General features: G+C 36.5%; 1 protein-coding gene across 1 annotated transcript; it reads left to right on the top strand.

The window, feature by feature from the left end:
* Positions 1 to 523: 523 nt before the first annotated feature.
* LOC149846037 (protein OXIDATIVE STRESS 3 LIKE 1-like) lies at positions 524 to 1,471 on the top strand. Its single transcript, XM_089990338.1, has 2 exons — positions 524 to 759; positions 887 to 1,471. The coding sequence occupies exons 1-2, from the start codon at positions 524 to 526 to the stop codon at positions 1,371 to 1,373; spliced, it is 723 nt and encodes a 240-aa protein (XP_089846464.1). The 3' UTR covers positions 1,374 to 1,471.
* The last annotated feature ends 16,642 nt before the right edge of the window (positions 1,472 to 18,113 follow it).

The following is an 18,113-nucleotide window of genomic DNA, read 5'->3' as shown; positions in this document are numbered from 1 at the left end:
GAGTAGCACGTATGACTGGCAACATAGACCAGCAACCAGAAATGAGAAATCTACCCACTGGTTTTAGCCTTTTTTGGTCTTCTCTCCATTTTTTTTTTGTTTAATTTATTTGCCTTGAATGGAATTATTATTATTATTATTATTATTGTTTTTCGTCCATCTCGTGGCTTGGGTGGAAGAGGATAAGGCGCAGCCGTACTTAACTATTTAATAGTATATCTACACATATTCGCATTTAATAATATTTATATTCGTGGAAAAATCGGCAAAAAATGACGCAAAAAAGGGATCAGGTGAGGTGACTATATCTTAGAGGATGATGATCATGATGATGCTGTACAACAATGAAATAAAAGAAAGAATTTTTTTTTTCAAGGGACGTCCGCCTTTGGCAGCTGCTCAACCCATCTTCTCCTCTTCTCTTCTTTTCTAGCCTTTGCGTAGAGAGAGAGAGAGAGGTTTTGGGATGCCTCTCGCTCTAGACAGTGCCCAGATCGAAGGGTCCGGATTCGCTGCTAGGGGCATGCAGCCATGCATCTCCGTATACGTGCCGGAGAATCGCCAGAGCGAAGACCGCCTTAAGGTCTCCGGTGCCGACGACTTCAGCAGCAGCAGCAGATCATCCATCGGCCGGAACAGCAGCTCCGGCGCTGGGTCGTCCTCATCGGACGGCGAGGATTCCGGAGAAGCGGAGGTCCAGAGCTCGTATGAAGGCCCGCTCGACGCCATGAACTCCCTCAATAAGTCCTTGCCCATCAGGTAAAAATCTTCAATCCCTACAATAAAAGATTAGGGTTTGGATTTGCCATTCCTCAATTTCATTTCTTAAGAGACAGGGTTTCACTGATTTTTTTCTCTTTTATTTTGGGATTTTGGGCGATTGCAGGAGGGGGATCTCGAAATTCTATGCCGGAAAATCGAAGTCGTTCACCAGCCTATCGGACGCTGCGGCGGCAGCGGCCAAGGATCTGGCGAAGCCGGAGAACCCGTACAACCGGAAGAGGAAGAATCTGCTACTGAGGAGCAGCATTTGGGAGAGGAACCACCATCTCGGCCGCTCGTTGCGAAATTCCGGCAACGGGATCACGAAGAAGCCCGCGAATTCTTGCCGGAGCACGCTTGCCCTGGCCGTCACCATGAGCAGCTCGGAGAAGGAGGGCGCTAATGCCGGAGAAGAACATCAGCAGCGGCAGCAATTGCCCCCCTTGCCTCCTAATGGGAGATCATCGTCCCACAGCAATCACTGTAGCTGTGGCAGCAATACATCGCCACCACAGTGGTCTTTCGCGTCTAGATCGTTCTCCTTGGTTGATTTACAGGGAGCGACATCGGCATGCCGACGAGAGAAGCACAAGGACTCCTTTCATTATTGACTTTTGGGGGTGGGAATGCCGTTTTGTCTAACTCGACACCTCCTGTCTTTCTATGACATCAAATCCACACTCTGTTTGTAAATTTTTGTGGGTATAATACACCCTTGGCTGCCCTTTTCTTCTCCTTCTCCTTTTTTTCTCTCTGTTTTTACCATTTAGGTATCTGAAACAATGCCATTGTTTAGGATTTTAACGCTTGGGGCTCTGAAATTTCAAGATTCTGGTGGTATTTGTTGTGGGGGTTTTCGATGATACTAGGGATTCTGGCGATTTCACGAGACAAGGAATGCAAAAGGATGAGATCAACAAGTTGAAAGCTATGGGCGTTAGACATGAGTTTGGATTGGACCAACGAATTCTCCGAGTTTTTTTTTTTTTGAGTTTTATTCAAAACTTATGAGTGAGAATTGCATGTACTGATTGCGAAAAAAGAGAGATTGAAAACTCTCGTACTCGCCAACTCTCAGAGAGCGATATAATGACGGTCTTGTATCGTAAAAGAACAAGTAGTCACCCAATTTGTTTGTTGATGTTATCAGTTTCGGTGCTTATCCGCAGAAAATCGATACGCTTCACCCTTGAATCGGTTATTTATTAATAAAATGTAAAAAAATACAAAAAAATATATTTTTAATATTTTTAATAATTTTAACACGTGTCACGTTATGATTGACACGTACGATATTGTTATTATTATTTTGGCTGATACAGAACGATTCACTTGAGTATGTCCGATACAGCTGAATCGGTGGACAAATTAACGATTCATGGCGGATACCGATACTGACAACATACTTTGTTCCACCGAGATCCCGATTGCGAATATTATACATCCCTTGGTACTAATATTACCAAATTTGCTTTGTTAAGTCATAATCACGTTTTTCATAAGTTCACTAAACTGCTAAGACTTTGGCTTCTTGGTTCTTGTTATTCTCTGATCGGAGTCTGCCTAACCCCAGCTTACTAATCAAAAAAGAAAAAAAGAAAGGCTTTTAGTATGTCTTTGCCTGCTGGGTTTCATGAGTTACTATCGTAAATTTGTTTCAATGGTTATTATCCCTATAATTAAAGTGACATAGTACTTGGCCATCTTAAATGAAAAACAATAAAACAAACAAAATGGTAGCGTTTTGAATAGCGTACTGCCGTCCACATGTAAAGTTATCCACTTAGTTAAACAAATCAATTCTTAGTTTGAAAACTTTGCCATCGTCGCGTGATAGGATAACTTATTTAATCAGTCAAATTGAGCATATTTAGTTTACAACATGATGCCACAATAAATAATTGAGACAGAGAGGGAGGGCTCTTTGATGTACGATAACAAGAGCACGTCCAGTGACATATCAACATCAGTTTAGTGTTGACGAAGGCAGGCTTGACCATATTTTTAATTGGTCATTGCTTGCTTTAGCGATGATTTCTATGAGCTTGTTTTGGTCCGAGAGCGAAAATCGGTAACGTTATCTGCATCCTATGACATTTGTATGTCATGGTCCGGTTCTGTCAACCAGTGGATCATTCACATTTCTCTCTCTGGCCCATTAAAGCTGAAACCCAGCTCAAGCTTGAGATCGTCGCAAGCTGAGCCAAGCCTGAGCTGGCTCGTTAAAAAAGTTGTATTTTTCTTTTTTAAATCTTCATAATACTACTACTTCAGGCACCCAACCTTCAGCTACACATCCCAACCAGCTGCTCAAAACTATGGTATATTAGAGATGTGTGTACTACAGCAGCTTGTGGCATGGCAGGCCAAGTTGAACACTACAAAATCATGTTTGGCTTGCCTGACCTTCACAAGCAGCTTGTGGCATGGCCGGTTAAGCTCGATTTATGAGCCCCGAACAAGTTTTTCATGAGGCAAGCCGAGCCGAATCACGAGCTGCTCGTCTTGCTTTTCATCCTTAAGTTCTCTATACTGACTGGTCAGGCAAAATATTTAACTTTTGCATGATTTAAATTTGCGGATCACTGATTTGGGCTTACAAAGAAGGCTTGTCCATATTAACGTCCGAATCAAGTTGGTAGAATGTCAACGTCCCACGGCGTGCAAGCCCCGTATTGTATTTCCTTCTGCGACCTGAATGCAGTTGCCATTTGTCAGATCTTTTGCAGCACCACGTCCTTGCGCTGTTGCCCGTCTAAGATATGATGTCAACCTCTCCAGAGCTTATTAAATTCCTAACGACATCTGAATGCGCTTTGCTATTTGTTGTGATTTTGTCTTTTACTAATGGTAAATCTAGTGGAGCATCCATTGGTTGGGACCCTTTTTACTCCATTCTCAGTTAGTTGATGCAATGAGAAGATTCGTGAAAACACTAGCTCAACAAGGGGGAATGTCAAAGCTAAATGGTCTAAATAAAATGGAAAAAGAAACCTTGGTTATAAGTACCATGCAGTTCACAAGGTAAAAGCTAATAGTATCAAGCTTGATACAAAGATTCCTGGTACCCTTCACAAGAGTAAAGCTAAAGTATCAGGCTAGAGACAAAAAATTCTGGTACCCATCAGCAGAGTAAAGCTAAAGTATCTGGTTGTAGACAAAGATTCTCGGTACCCATCACCGGAGTAAAGCTAAAAGTATTATGCTGGATGCAATATTGCTTGCTGGTACGCTTGTATTTTTTTGTCAATCTTTTGGTGAAAACTGATCAGACCGACAAGATCATAGAGTCGTGTTTTATTTACCCCCCAACAGGACCTGCATAAATATGATAGTGACTTCTCTTTGCTGAGAGGGTGAGGACAGTGACATCCATAACATCAATTTCGTCCTTCTCCGAGAAATAGGTTTCACCATCACCAGTTAAATCCATGTCATGGCCAGAAGCTTGATGGAAAAGGGGCTATGTTCAGATTCCAATCCAACGGTAGTTGTCAGCGGATCGGACGACAATAATCATATATATCTCAGAAACCCTGTCTCTAAAAAGTTCTTATTCGGCATCATAATCATGGTTTAGTTATTAGGTTATATATATATATATTTCTTGTTTAATCGACTAGGTATCGTTGAACTAATGCAGATGCATATTAAGCCGTCTCATAGTCCTCAGGTTCAGTTAATGACGTTACTAGATTCTGTTTCTGTCTTCTAGTTGAAGAATTTTTTTAGCTCTGGGCATAATCTATAGTGTGTAATCTATTGGCATAAATAAATCATCCCACTAAATTTACTCCATATTCCATCATGATGTTGGCCGCACCAAAACCTCCGTTAATCACCAGTTTTTTTGTGCCTCAAAGTGTGTGTGGTTTCAATCTTCCAAGGGTTTCAGAAGTTTCCGATAACTGTGTCCACCTGACATAATGTGTTTCAAGTTTTATGTTGAAACAAAACCCTCAAGTGGCAGATAAATCAAAGTGATCCTACTTTTGGTTTTGGATAGTACTAGAAATGAGTAATTTTGGCTATTTGTAATTAAATTGTAGCTCTATAAGAGTTTTTATTTTTATTTACAAATTATTATTTAACGAAAAATGATCTTACTGTATGCCAAAAATGATACATTTTCCAAAATGCTAGTAAGTTTTGAAATCTGCCCCATGTCCAAATTAGCAAATGCCCGACCTCATTAAAACGTTTTTACCCTTCGCACAAGTGGACCTCCTGAGATTCACACGATATATCGACATGCTTAATTGATATCATAAACTCTCATTAAAATGTAGATTCACACGATTTTTTTGGGAACCTCACAAAGTTAGCATGACCAAATTTATAAATCTCATGTAACTGAAATAAGCGTAACTTTGCAAATACTGACTAAATTTGCATATATAGTACGGCATTCACGAGATACAGTGTGAACTTCCTTTCAGTAACTGATACTAATGAAAATCCGCAAATATGTGATGATCTGCATATATAATATGTGAATTTTTGTGAAGTTTTCACTCCAAAATGATCATCACAAATAAGGTATTAAATTCACATATATAATACGTCATTCATCATTCGTGAGATACCATATGAACCGCCTTTTAATAACTTATTCTCAAGGAGATCCACAAATATATGTGATTTGTGCATATAACTTGAATTTTTATGTAGTTCGCACTAAGAAATAATCATAACAATAAGGTACTGTCATGTCAATTTTTATAAATTTGCATGCTTCATGAATCATACAAAAAATTGTTTTTATTCATTTTGTTTTTTTTTTGTTTCTAGAAAAAACCCTAACTCTTTTCTCTCTATAACCCTCAAAATTTTTCTTCTCTCCATGTGGCGATTCTCGTAAAAAAAATTTAATGCATTCCAACAAAGTTGCAGTATCATTCTCCCAGTTAGGTCGAAAGGCGAATGTCATACAAACAATATATATATATATATATACATGTTTTATTTCATTTCAAACTTTTTTTAATAGATATTAGGATTTAATAACCCTATGCATATTTGTGTTTGGTTGTTGTGGATGTTTTTTGTATATTTCTTTGTGTTTTATTTAATATTTGCCATGGGATTTACACTTTGAGGTTTGCTATATTTAGGGTATTTTTCATAAATATATATTTGTTTGTATTGTAGATGATTTATATTTGTTTGCTTATTCTTTACTAAATATTCAATACTTTTGTGTTTATGTAATGAGGCTAGGGTTGACTGTGCACAAGCATTGAATAGGGATTAAGGGGATATTATGGTTAGTTGACTTTCATAGTAGTTGTTGTAGGTAGTTATGTTAATTGAATGTATGGAATATATATGGATGGTCTTTTCTTACATGTTATTTTTATTAGATAGATGATATGTTCTGTAGTTAGTGTAGGCATTTAATCATAACCTGTAAAAGGGTTAAAATAAACTACCGTAGCACTGGTCACCTTACTTGAAGATTTATAATGGCTCAAAAAACAGTAGTTATAAGAAATATATAGCTTTTATGTTGCGTAAAATCAAATATGCAAAAAATTCAATGATCCTCTGATATAATTATTCTCCAAAATTAGATATCCAACATATATAGATAAATGTTTTGGATGATGATGATATAAAATTGATGTTATTTACTGGCGACATTTACTTAGTTGCTCCCAAAGTTAGAGAAGTTGTTGCTTTCAGAGTTAAACAAGAAGTTGAAAGTGATGTACAAGAAACAATTAATGAATTGAATGATGAGAATCCTGTGGAGAATGTGTATCTATCTCAGGCACTATCTACCGATCTTAGTTCCTTGGCGAACATGTAATTATCTCAAACAGTGAACAATATTGATGTCCCAAACATTGAGCTCAGGCACGTAGAGGGCATGCAGTTGCCCGAACTGATTAGGGATATAAATTTTTAACATGCAGGTAATAAAGAACTTCCATAAACAATTGATGTTGTACACGATCAGAGGATCACCGCAGAGAATGTTGAACCACATGGGCCAACCAGTGCCAATGATCTTGATTGTAGAAATGTGGATGACAAAGCTAGGTACAAGTTGTTGAACTTTGTAATTTATGCTTAAGATGTAAGTGTGATGATGAATGCTATATTTTTATGGTTAATCTTGAAAGTTAGAAATGCAAGAATGTTGTATGTATGAAAGCAAAGGAAGCGATAAATAAAATAAATTTTGATTTAGTTAATTAGTGGTAGCAACAATGGCGTAAACAATGAAAAATCAGATGATATCGATGATGATGACAATACCATGTATGTTGAGGCAAACTCAGAAAAGATAAGAGAGGACCAAAAAACTAATGACATTTAATAAATAATGATGGTTGAAAATATTGCTCAAATGACAATTAGAAAGTCGAACCCTAGGTATGTTGTATAAGATATATGAGCATTTATTAGGCAATAGAACTGTTTTATTTTTTTACACTAACGAGACATGGTTGAACATGTTCTCGTTCAATGGATTCTCATATAGTAAAAAGCAATTGAAAATCAATGAAGCAAATGCATCTCAGTTGTATCACAAGTTGCATAACAAAAAACTTAAATGATTGTAAACATTTTTAGTAGCTAATAACAGGCTCAAGCAATCAAAAAATTGCTTTAAGCAAAAGCATTAATGATCTTCAGCATTGTCATGAGTTTTTAAAAGATCATGTGCTTACGAATAATTATAAAGCAAAATTCGTTAGGAGCTGTAATAACAATGTCACTATCGTATCCACGAGAAAGAACCCAAAGACTATGATTTATTGCCCTTGGAAGATCTATTGCATAAAGGTATGCAAGGTAACATTCTTTTAAGTAAAGAAGTATGAAAACGAGTATACATACAGTGAATCATTGGGCAACCTTATAGTAGAACAAATTTATTCCAAATGGATTTCAGGTGTTATTCACAAACACGTGGACGATAACCCGAAAATAACCCCAAGAGAAATAATGAATGACATCACTCGCGATGATGGTATGGAGGTTACATACAAACAAGGGAGGCACTATATGGTTTATTCAAAAAGTCCTTCAAGATGCTTCTCGCCTATTTAGATTTTTTGATGAAAGGCAACCGAGGATCGCTAGAGTACATTCAGACATATCAGTAAGATCGATTAAAAACATGTTATCCTTTCGTCCATGCATCGATGAGTTTTTTAAAGAATGCACTCTAGTTCATATGATTGATGACACATTCTTAAAAGGAAGATACATGAGTATATTTGTGTCAACTCATAATATTGATCCTTGTGGTGAGAATTTTTTGTTAGCATTTGTAGTTGTTAATAAGGAGTCAAAAGATTCATGCACGTGGTTTTTGGAGCATGTGAAAAAGGGTTCATTGTCTTCATCGAATATAAAGAGATTATATTTTACAAATATCTCAGATAGGCATGACATATGTCATATCGGATATTGCATAAAATAGTTGACAAAAAACTTTTCTAAGAAACTTGGTTCACCACTCAGTGCATTTTGCTGAAGTGTAGCTCAAACAGTCACGAAATAACAATGCACTTATTTTGTTCAAAAAATTTGGGAGCAACACTTAGTTGCATACAATTATGTTGTCAATAATGTGAAATCAAAACATTGGGCTAACAATCACTTTCTAGGAAAAAGATGTGTGCGTAACATCTAATATAGCAGAGAGATTCAATTCGTGAATTCTGGCCATATGTGATTACTTTGCACATGTTAACTCAATTTATACATGGACATGTTCTTGACTTTGTATATTATTATTACATTTATGATTGTAATATATTTATCCTACTACGTATGTACATCTTTATATGTTCTATTTTTTGGATGTAAGTTAAGTTAGTTGCTTGCTAATAACTTTCTTTCAGAATGATGTAACAGACAATAGGAAGCGTATGCTGAAATTCTATAAACGCATGAGAGAGAAAACAACTTTGAATGATGCAAAAAATAAGGTTGGAGAGGCAAAGAGCAAAAAAGGACCGCAACAAAACACAAAAAGTCTAAAGGGCAAACAAAAGACGAAGGATGAGGAGACATCCAAAAATGAGGTTCTAGATAGCCAAACGTCAAACAATGAGGTGCAAAATGACAAGATATCGAAAGCTGATTGTGGACAATTGTGGAGAGTATACGTTGATTAGTATTGTAAAACATTGAATGTAAATTTGATAGAATTGTTAAACATTGAATTTTGATAGAATTATTCTGTAAATTATGGGTTTAAATTTTGAAGGTTCTTTAAATATTCATCGTTATGTAAATTATGTTTTGTAAGTTTGTGATGTTCTTTAAACATGCGAAAGTTTTGCATTTTTTGTATGTTTAACTTCATTACAAGTTTAAGGTTTTATAACAAGGATATACACATAACATAAAAAATTAGCATATTTAGGAAAAAAATCACATATTTACGAAAAAATTGCATATTTAGAAGAAAACTAAATATTAAAGAGAAAAATCATATATTAGGAGGAAATCACATATTTAGGAGAAAATCACATATTTTGAAGAAAATTTATGTATTTAGGAAAAAAATCCCATGTTTAGGACAAAATCATGTATTTAGGAGGAAAATCATACATTTAAAAGAAAATTCACATATTCAGGAGAAAAAATGCATATTTAAGAAGAAATCACATATTTAAGAGAAAATCATGTATTTTTTATTGCGAAAGTCTCAAATATTCTTATGTTTTGCACATATTGATAATTATTTGCAATACTTTTTTTGGACTTCCTGGTCCTCTCAAATCTTTGTCATTGTTCGCATACCTCCCTCTACGAAGTTACATAACTTTAGCCATAATGTGTGAAGCTACATGTAACATTTAAATTTATAATTCAGCAGATATAAAATTCACCCGCAATATTCAAATGTATCAGTAGTATTCAAATTTATATAAGGTAACATTAAAAATTATAACATATACACAATTCACCTTTAACATTCAAATTCATTTATAATATTCAAATTTAGAGAAGATACACAATTTACCTATTATACAAAACTATATACTTTTATTCGTAATTCAATGTTAAACTGTTACAATCACACATGTTATATAATTCAATCTTGGCATACATTTAAACTGTTAAACAAAAATTCAATTACAACTGCAATTATAATTATTTATTAAATATTATTTACTTAATTATAATAAATTATAAAACAATCAAAATCAAAAGTCACTGTTGTGGATGTGTCAAGCGCATTCGTAGCTCCTCGATAACTCTTATTATTGTTAGCGAAAATGTTAGCTTGAGTCCATATAATGGACTCCTTTGCTTGAAACAAATCCTTTAGCATATGATTTTTAGTTAGTGCAAGAGTCAACTCTGTATATGCTTCACTTACAGTCCTTCTGTGCTTCGTACTTCTCGCTCCAAGTTTCTCCTCTTTTTCAATGCCCCTCTTTGTGGAATGACTGCTTGCAAATTGTATGTTGTGAGCAACTACAACCTTCTGATTGTAGACACGTACCATGGATAACAAGCCGATGTCTTCGTTGTTGTCGCACCGATCTTCAAATTTTTATTAGAATATCGTAGGGTAAACCTTTGTCCGATCCTTCATTGTGCCAAAGACGATTCTGCTAACTGTGCAACATGGTGGTCGCTCAAAAAACCCAAACTCCTGAACTACTCAACTAGCCATTTGGTGTTCAACTTTATTCCTATTGTGCAGCCAAATGTCCCTCCTCGTGAATCCCTTCGTTTGTACAACCACTTCCTCATTATCTTCATCTTCTACATCTTTGTAGGGGCACAACTTTTTCTAGAAAATGATGGTTTACTTATGGTTAGTCCCACATCGCATTATTTATAAAACATAAGAAATTATTTCAAGAATACTTACATGTGTCCTGATCAGCTTGCACAATGATGCATCACAATGATCCCTTCCCATGTGAGGACCGAACACGCTTCAATCATTTTTCTCTTCTTCGTTATGTCACCCATTCCACATTGGAACACATGAAAATTCAGGGAGACAGTCATATCTCAGGTGCTTTCCAATGAATATGTGATTCTATATCCAAATCTTTAAGGATCAATATAAGGATTAACATAGATTAATACATAGTATAATACATCAACAATATTAAATAATGTTTTAGTATAAATCAAAAGTTGAGGTACAAAGAAAGAATAAATACCTCCAACAATACCAACATGCTAGAGAGGTTTTTCATCCATGCCCCACGCTACTTAAACTTGCACATAAGTGTAAAAGTGAGGTTGCTCCCCATGGGTATTCATCAGTGCTATTTAGGCCTTTCAACAGTTGAATGTACGACCGATAAATCGACTTCCCCCCAGTGTCGATAAATACGCATGTGACAAAAAAGTACATTAAAAATGCTGTCACCTCCTTCTCCACCCTATGATAGCCTCACTTCATTCTCCTCGCTATGCTTGAGACTTTCACCTTTGCTTGTAAATAAACACCTAAAGCTTGCTTGAAATCTCTCTACCAATGTGCCCTTTTTGGCTTCCCATGACACTTAAATTAGGTGATTTGTACCAAGTTCTCCAACGTGATGGTTATATCAATATCTTTGAAGTGAAATGTGTAGGTTGTTGGATTCTAGATCTGTATTACGATCTCCAAGAGACTGTGACCGATGATTCATGGTTTGACCGTTAAGAATTAAAAAAAATGCATCTGATCCAGCTTGTCATTGTCTTCCTCCGTTACTTTTAAAAACCACTCGCATGCTTGGAACCAATAGAACTGGTGCATTAAGCTTGTTGGATCCTCTAAATCTTGTCGTTGCGAATCCTACAATAAAAATTTATTTTGCCAAAATCAATCAAATTAATCATTGAATTAAACACACAAATATAAAATTTCAATATGTGCAATGCATGATTTAATCTAGTTATCCTAATAGATGTGGTCTATATGCTTGTTTTTATAGAAATAAGTTCTCGGAGCATTTGATTCTGATGCATAGTTAGGTTTTTATAAGTTTAAAAAATCAACGGTGTACAATTTTTCATAAATTTTTGAGGCTCCAAATACCATTTTTTAATCCAAAATTCATGATCCAAGTGTCAATTTCTAGTAAATCAATCATGTTGAACACATCTGTCAAGTTAGAATTTCAAAAAAAAAACCCAATTTTTTTTCATTGGGTAGGTTTTAAGTAGGTAGTTTTACATTAATAAATATATATATTAATATTAATATATATATATATATATATGTCAATTTAATTCATGATTGAATATAAAATTGACAACGATTGCAAAATCTTATAAACATATATATACAAAACCTTGTTCTCTGCTAAGACCTCTTCCTCAAAGTATACACTTTCTTCTTTGTTTCTACCAAATGGTCTCCCTTAAGACCCTCACTCACCTCCACTTCTCAGGGAACGTCCACATTAATCTCAATCTTAGGGTTCACATCATGTCCTTGCTAAAGTACCTCCTCCACCCTTATACAGGATCCTTCCCCTCTAATCTCTACACTCTTGATCTTTATCTAACCATTGTTATTGAAGGTGAATACGTCTCCAGATTCTTCTATTCGGGTATCAAAGTGAGACAATGAGTCAAAACTTCTTTATCACCGAGTCTCTATCCTTAGATGTTTTTGAGATGGGAGACATGAATGTGGTAAAAAACTCATCAGTTTTTTTTGCAGATTTTGCCTTAGATTTGGGCCACGATGAGATTGTTAGTTATTTGTTTGAGCGTAGTTTTTTGCGTTTTTGATTAGTGAGGCAAATTTTTTTATAGTAAATGTCTGACACCCAAGATTTTGGCCATGGTATAGGCTCCCTCTCTACCCACGTGTTAAGCAAACTTCATAGTAGGAATGACCACTCAACGTGTAATCTTTCTTCTTTGGTTCTTTCTTCTGTGTTACAATACTAGCAAATGATGTAGGTGTGGACTCCCGAGACAATATTTTTAATCGTCATATTGTAATCAATAATTTCATAATTTTCTACAAAAATAAAACAAGAAATATAGGCAAACATGCATGCAACAACAAAGACATGACACAACTATTGATAAAGCATTACAAAAAATGAACAAAATAACATATTGACAATGTATAAACTAGAATCGTTAAGAAAAAAAACAAAAAAACAATGTTCTTTAATCATATTTATATACGCAACATATAAACAACCAAATTAGAGGATAGAGGCATACAAATCGTTATGAAAACAAATGATCTAGGATAACTAGTTAAACAAATAGACACTGAAACACAAATGATTTAATCAAAATAAAATAAAATATGCTATTGAATATTCAAAGGTAACTTAAAAAACATACAATTCTTTCATAAAATAATTATCGCATACCAATGTTTCAAAAAAAAAACTAATTCAAGAGATTGTTTAAAAAAATAATTGTTTTAGCCAAAAAATACTCAACGATGAAGTGCCGTCGATGAATCACTAGAAATAGTCATCGAAAATCATCACAAAAAATTGTTTCCAAGGAGAAGCACGTTGAGGACCACAAAAACCTTATTTTATGCAAAAATAGCTTTGGGGTGCAAACATTTGGTTTTCAAAATCGAAGGGTCACATTGAATGCTCATATGAAAATTCACAAACAAGAAGAAAATTTGCATTATAATTATCTCCAATATTTGCGATGTTTAGGTAAATTTGCATATAAAGAGCATATTCAGCCAATGACTTATTTCTAAAGTTAGTACCTTATTCGCGATGGTCATTTTGAAGTGCAAACTTAATAAAAATGTACAACATATTATATGCATCACAACATGTTTGTGAATCTTCTTGGGAATCAGTTACTGAAAAAAAGTTCACACAATATCTCGTGAATGTCGTAATATATATGCAAATTTAATATCGTATTTACAATGGTCATTTCAAAGTGCAAACTTCACAAAAATTCACATACATATTTGCAGTCAGTTACTAAAAAGATGATTGGTACTTCTCATAAATATACTATATATACGAATTTAATACGATAGTTGTAAAGTTACACATATTTCAGTTACATGAGATTTACAAATTTGTTGGGAGAACTTCACAAAAATTCGCAACAAGTTATATGCGCAGATCATCACATATTTGCAGATATCTTTAAGGATCTATTATTGAAAAAAGGTTCACACAATATCACATGAATGTCATATTATATATGCAAATTTAGTACGATATTTGAAAAGTTACATATGTTTCAGTTACATGAGGTTTGCAAACTTGGTTACGGGAACTTCATGAAATTTACAACACAAAAATCATGTGAATCTACATTTTAGTGAGAATTTGAGATACCAAAAGAGCATATTGATATAGACTCACGAAGGTTGACCCATGTGAAAGGTAAAAAAGTCCTAAAAAAGTCAAACATTTGCAAATTTAGTCATATGGTGGATTTTAAAAATTGTAAGACATTTCGAGAAACATGTCATTTTGTTATCCATTAAGATTATTTTTTGATTATTTTATAAAAATCGATATCAAAATAAATTCAAACAAGATTTTGTATTCAACAACCACTTTTTCTTGCTTTTAGGAAAGCAATTTATCGACTGTAGGGATGGCCATAGTATTCATTTTTAGTGCTTCAAACGCTTTCAGAGAATCTAGGTGGTCATGCGTAAGTCAAACATGAACAAACATTAATAAATGCGTTCGAATGTTTCTATTGGAAATGATTTGGATGTTTAAGCACTAAAAACAGCGACCAAACACAATCAAATGAATAAATGACCAACGGCAGCATCACTCAATAAGGAACATTTTGATGCTTGGAAATATTAAAAATTCATATCGTATGAAAAGCATCGGAAGTAAGAATATGAACATTTTCATAATTATTTCTCCATCTCTTTAGATGGCGAGATTTTTCACATGAATGCAATGTAAAATCGTATAAAATTTTTTATTTGTCCACCGCCTTAGATGTTGAGATTTTTCCTATGCATGGCAGGTAATATCGTATATAAAATAAAAAATTTCATATCAAAAGCTTTCTCTTGATCGAAAGTTCATGGGAAGATTCTATTCTACAGAATTTTCACATTTTTTTCCACTTCCAAACTGCCTTACAAAAATTGCAGGTTTATAAAATATAGGAAAGAACTGAAACCTTACCCGTGGTCGTGCAAAAAGTTTAATTAGATTAAGAAAAACAAGAAAAACAAATTGATGGCAACTGCAAGGGTTACCTTAAGAATGATTTTCAGTTGCATTCCAATAGATCTATGGACACAATAATGAACCGTACTTGGCACCGGCTTAAAATCCACGAGCTGATGATACAACCGAGCAATATATGAATTCTTCAATAAGATGATGAATAATTCATTATGCTGAACCTGTCACCGGCTTGCTTTTCCAATAAGCCAATGCGGCGCGACGGTCATTCCTTACCACCGCAAGCTTTTCTATCGCTTTGTCATGGGCATAGAATGCTTCGCAAACCCAAGAAGCGCCAAGTTACTCAAGCTGGCCAGCCTAACGGCCAAAAGCCACGTACCAACACATTTCCATGTGTTGTATCATTTTCATTGGCCCCGTGCACCACCCCGTGCGCAACTGCCTAGCGGAAGCTGATCAAGCGCATTTCCAAATACGCATTTCATGTAGTCCATGCCGCTTAGTGCATAGCCGTCCCATACCAACTATCACTTTTGAAAGAGGCACAATATTTGCCTTAGCCTTGCGTGCCATGAAGCATATTGCAGCTCCATGCACACGACATAACAAAACCTCACCATCGAAGGAACAAGATCTTGCGGCCCCCAGTCTGAAGACCAGATGATGATTAAACACCATAGCGAAGAGCATCAACGAAACTCATTCATCGATGCTTAAGCATTTACTCGCCTACTCCCGAGTCACCATACTCGGTTGGAAACACCTAACGTGATCCCTGAGAGAATTAGCCTTAACCCACACGCACCCCCGTGCATCCAACCGTTACGCGTAAGACACTCTTGCAAGCCAAGAAGTCCTTAACCAAATCTCCAAAGGCAACATCCTCTGATAAGCTGACACTGCTTAACCGAATAATGCTCCATGTCTGTGCCGCCACACAACGATGTACTAACGACGATACTGATGCCTATCGCATGCCGTGCTACCACCGCACATCACCGATCAAGCGAACGCATACCGCCCATTCCTACACTCGATGCATTTTTCACTCAGTAGAGCTCCGCACTGCACATGCCATATTCTGAAAGATCGGCCCGAAACATTCTCCCCCACCCAAAGCAATTGTCGTCATCGACAATGCTGGTGAGTCTTCACTGATATGTCAATTTTTCTTTGTACTTATCTTTGATTTACTTTTTTTCTTCAGCCTACTCAACTTGTTCTAGATTACATCCACTATCACCACAACCTTTAACACGTCAAGTCGCATTCCTTTAACGCATCTTCAATCACTTAAACAACGATCTGCTTTATCAACATCGAGCATTCTCTCCTCGTGAGACCTCAATGCAGTCTCAAATACAAAAGAGTCATTCTTGCCCGCACGACAAGCTTATCGTCTTCATGCTCATAGCTAGGATGCCTTCCAACCCCAGCAAGGGCAATTCCAAGCTCATTCGTGATCCTCGTAGAGAAAGACGACCACCAACGCGTACCGCAAGGATATCAACTGCCTTAAGCACCAACTTGCAATTTTTCAACGGTCCAAACTAGTCCTCAAGTGAGAGATGCCTTGTTACGTATCACCTCAAAGTGATCATTCAAAGTGTCTTCCTGAGCACTCGTCCTCACATGAGCACCTTTAACCTAACACTAGAACTCCCCTCCCGAAGCCAACATGTTGTAACTCTGTCTTAAAGTCAGCAAAACGTTCTCGCAGGAACCAACGAGCAACAAATAACTTTTTTTACACACACTATCCATTGAAGATCTGCCAACTCAATGAACCAAAACAACGAGCATTATGCTCAAAGTGGGTACTCCGCTAACCTATAATCTTGGAAGATAAACTAAAAGTTTAATTGAATCTCTCATACCCAAATGTACAAAACAATCCAACCGAATCCAACGTGCATTCTCTGCATGCACAAGGCAAACATCACGCTCCACGTGTGAGCCTAACGCACAACTGGTAAAAATCTTTGGCTTATCTACGTTCCTTTAACCAACTGAACAACAACCTTACACTTCTGCATGTCATCAACAAGATATCCTAAATAATTCTGCCAACATCTTGCTTCTATGCTCAGTCAACCACACTTCAGCAACGCAAAATTACGTAACCAAGATAAACTGTCATCTTCAGTGTCCCACACAATGAAGAACAGTCAATTTATCACGGGCTTACTTTTTCCAATAAGCCAGTGTGGCACAACGATCCTTACCACCGCAAGCCTTTCTATCGCTCTGTCACGGGCATAGAATGCTTCGCAAACCAGTGATGCACCAAACTGCTCAAGCTAGCCAGCATAATGGCTAAAGGTCGCGTACCAACACATTTCCATGTGTTGCATTATTTTCATTGGCCATGCGTACCACCCTGTGCACAACTGCCTAGCGAAACCTGATCAAGCGCATTTTCAAATGTGCATTCTATATAATCTATGTCGCTTAGTGTATAGCCGTCCTATACCAGCCATCACTTCTAAAAGAGGCACAAATTTTGTCTTAGCCTTGCGTGCCATGAAGCATATTGCAGTTCCATACGCACGGCATAGCAAACCCTCACCACCGAAGGAACAAGACCTTGTGACCTTCAGTCCGACGACCAGTTGATGATTGAACACCATAACAAACAGCACCACCCAAACTCATTCATCGACGCCTAGGCATTCACTCGCCTAGCCCCGATCGAGTCACCATACTCAGTTGAAATCACCTAATGTGATCCCTGAGAAAATTAGCCCTAACCCACACACACCCTTGTGCGTCCAACCGCTACACGTGAAACACTCTTGCAAGTCGAAAGGTCCTTAACCAAATCCCCAAAGACAACATCCTCTGATCCGTTGGCACTGCTTAACCGAACAACGCTCTACGTCTGTGCCGCTACACAACGATGCACTAACGACAATACCGATGCCTATCGCATGTCGTGCTACCATCACACGTCACCAATCAAGCAAATGCATACCGCACATTCTTACGCTCGATGCATTTTCCACTCAATAGAGATCCGCACTGCACATGCAGCATTCCAAAAGATCGGCCCAGGACAAAACTAGTCATGTGAAAAATATTTAGGCTCTAGGCTGTCATTGCTACTTATACCTAACTTTTGTTGTATAATTCCTTCTGACTATGATTGCACGTGGTATAACTAAGAGAAGCTAGCTTGTCTACGTAGTGTAGATCGATCAATACATTGGTAGGACCACCCATTGGGCAAGAGAGAGAGAGAGA

The sequence above is a fragment of the Nuphar pumila genome, chromosome 2 (genome assembly GCF_984573655.1).
Source record: "Nuphar pumila chromosome 2, dmNupPumi1.hap1.1, whole genome shotgun sequence".
NCBI lineage: Eukaryota > Viridiplantae > Streptophyta > Magnoliopsida > Nymphaeales > Nymphaeaceae > Nuphar > Nuphar pumila.
Note: the sequence above shows the minus strand (reverse complement) of the source record. Positions and strands in the feature narration are given on the sequence as shown.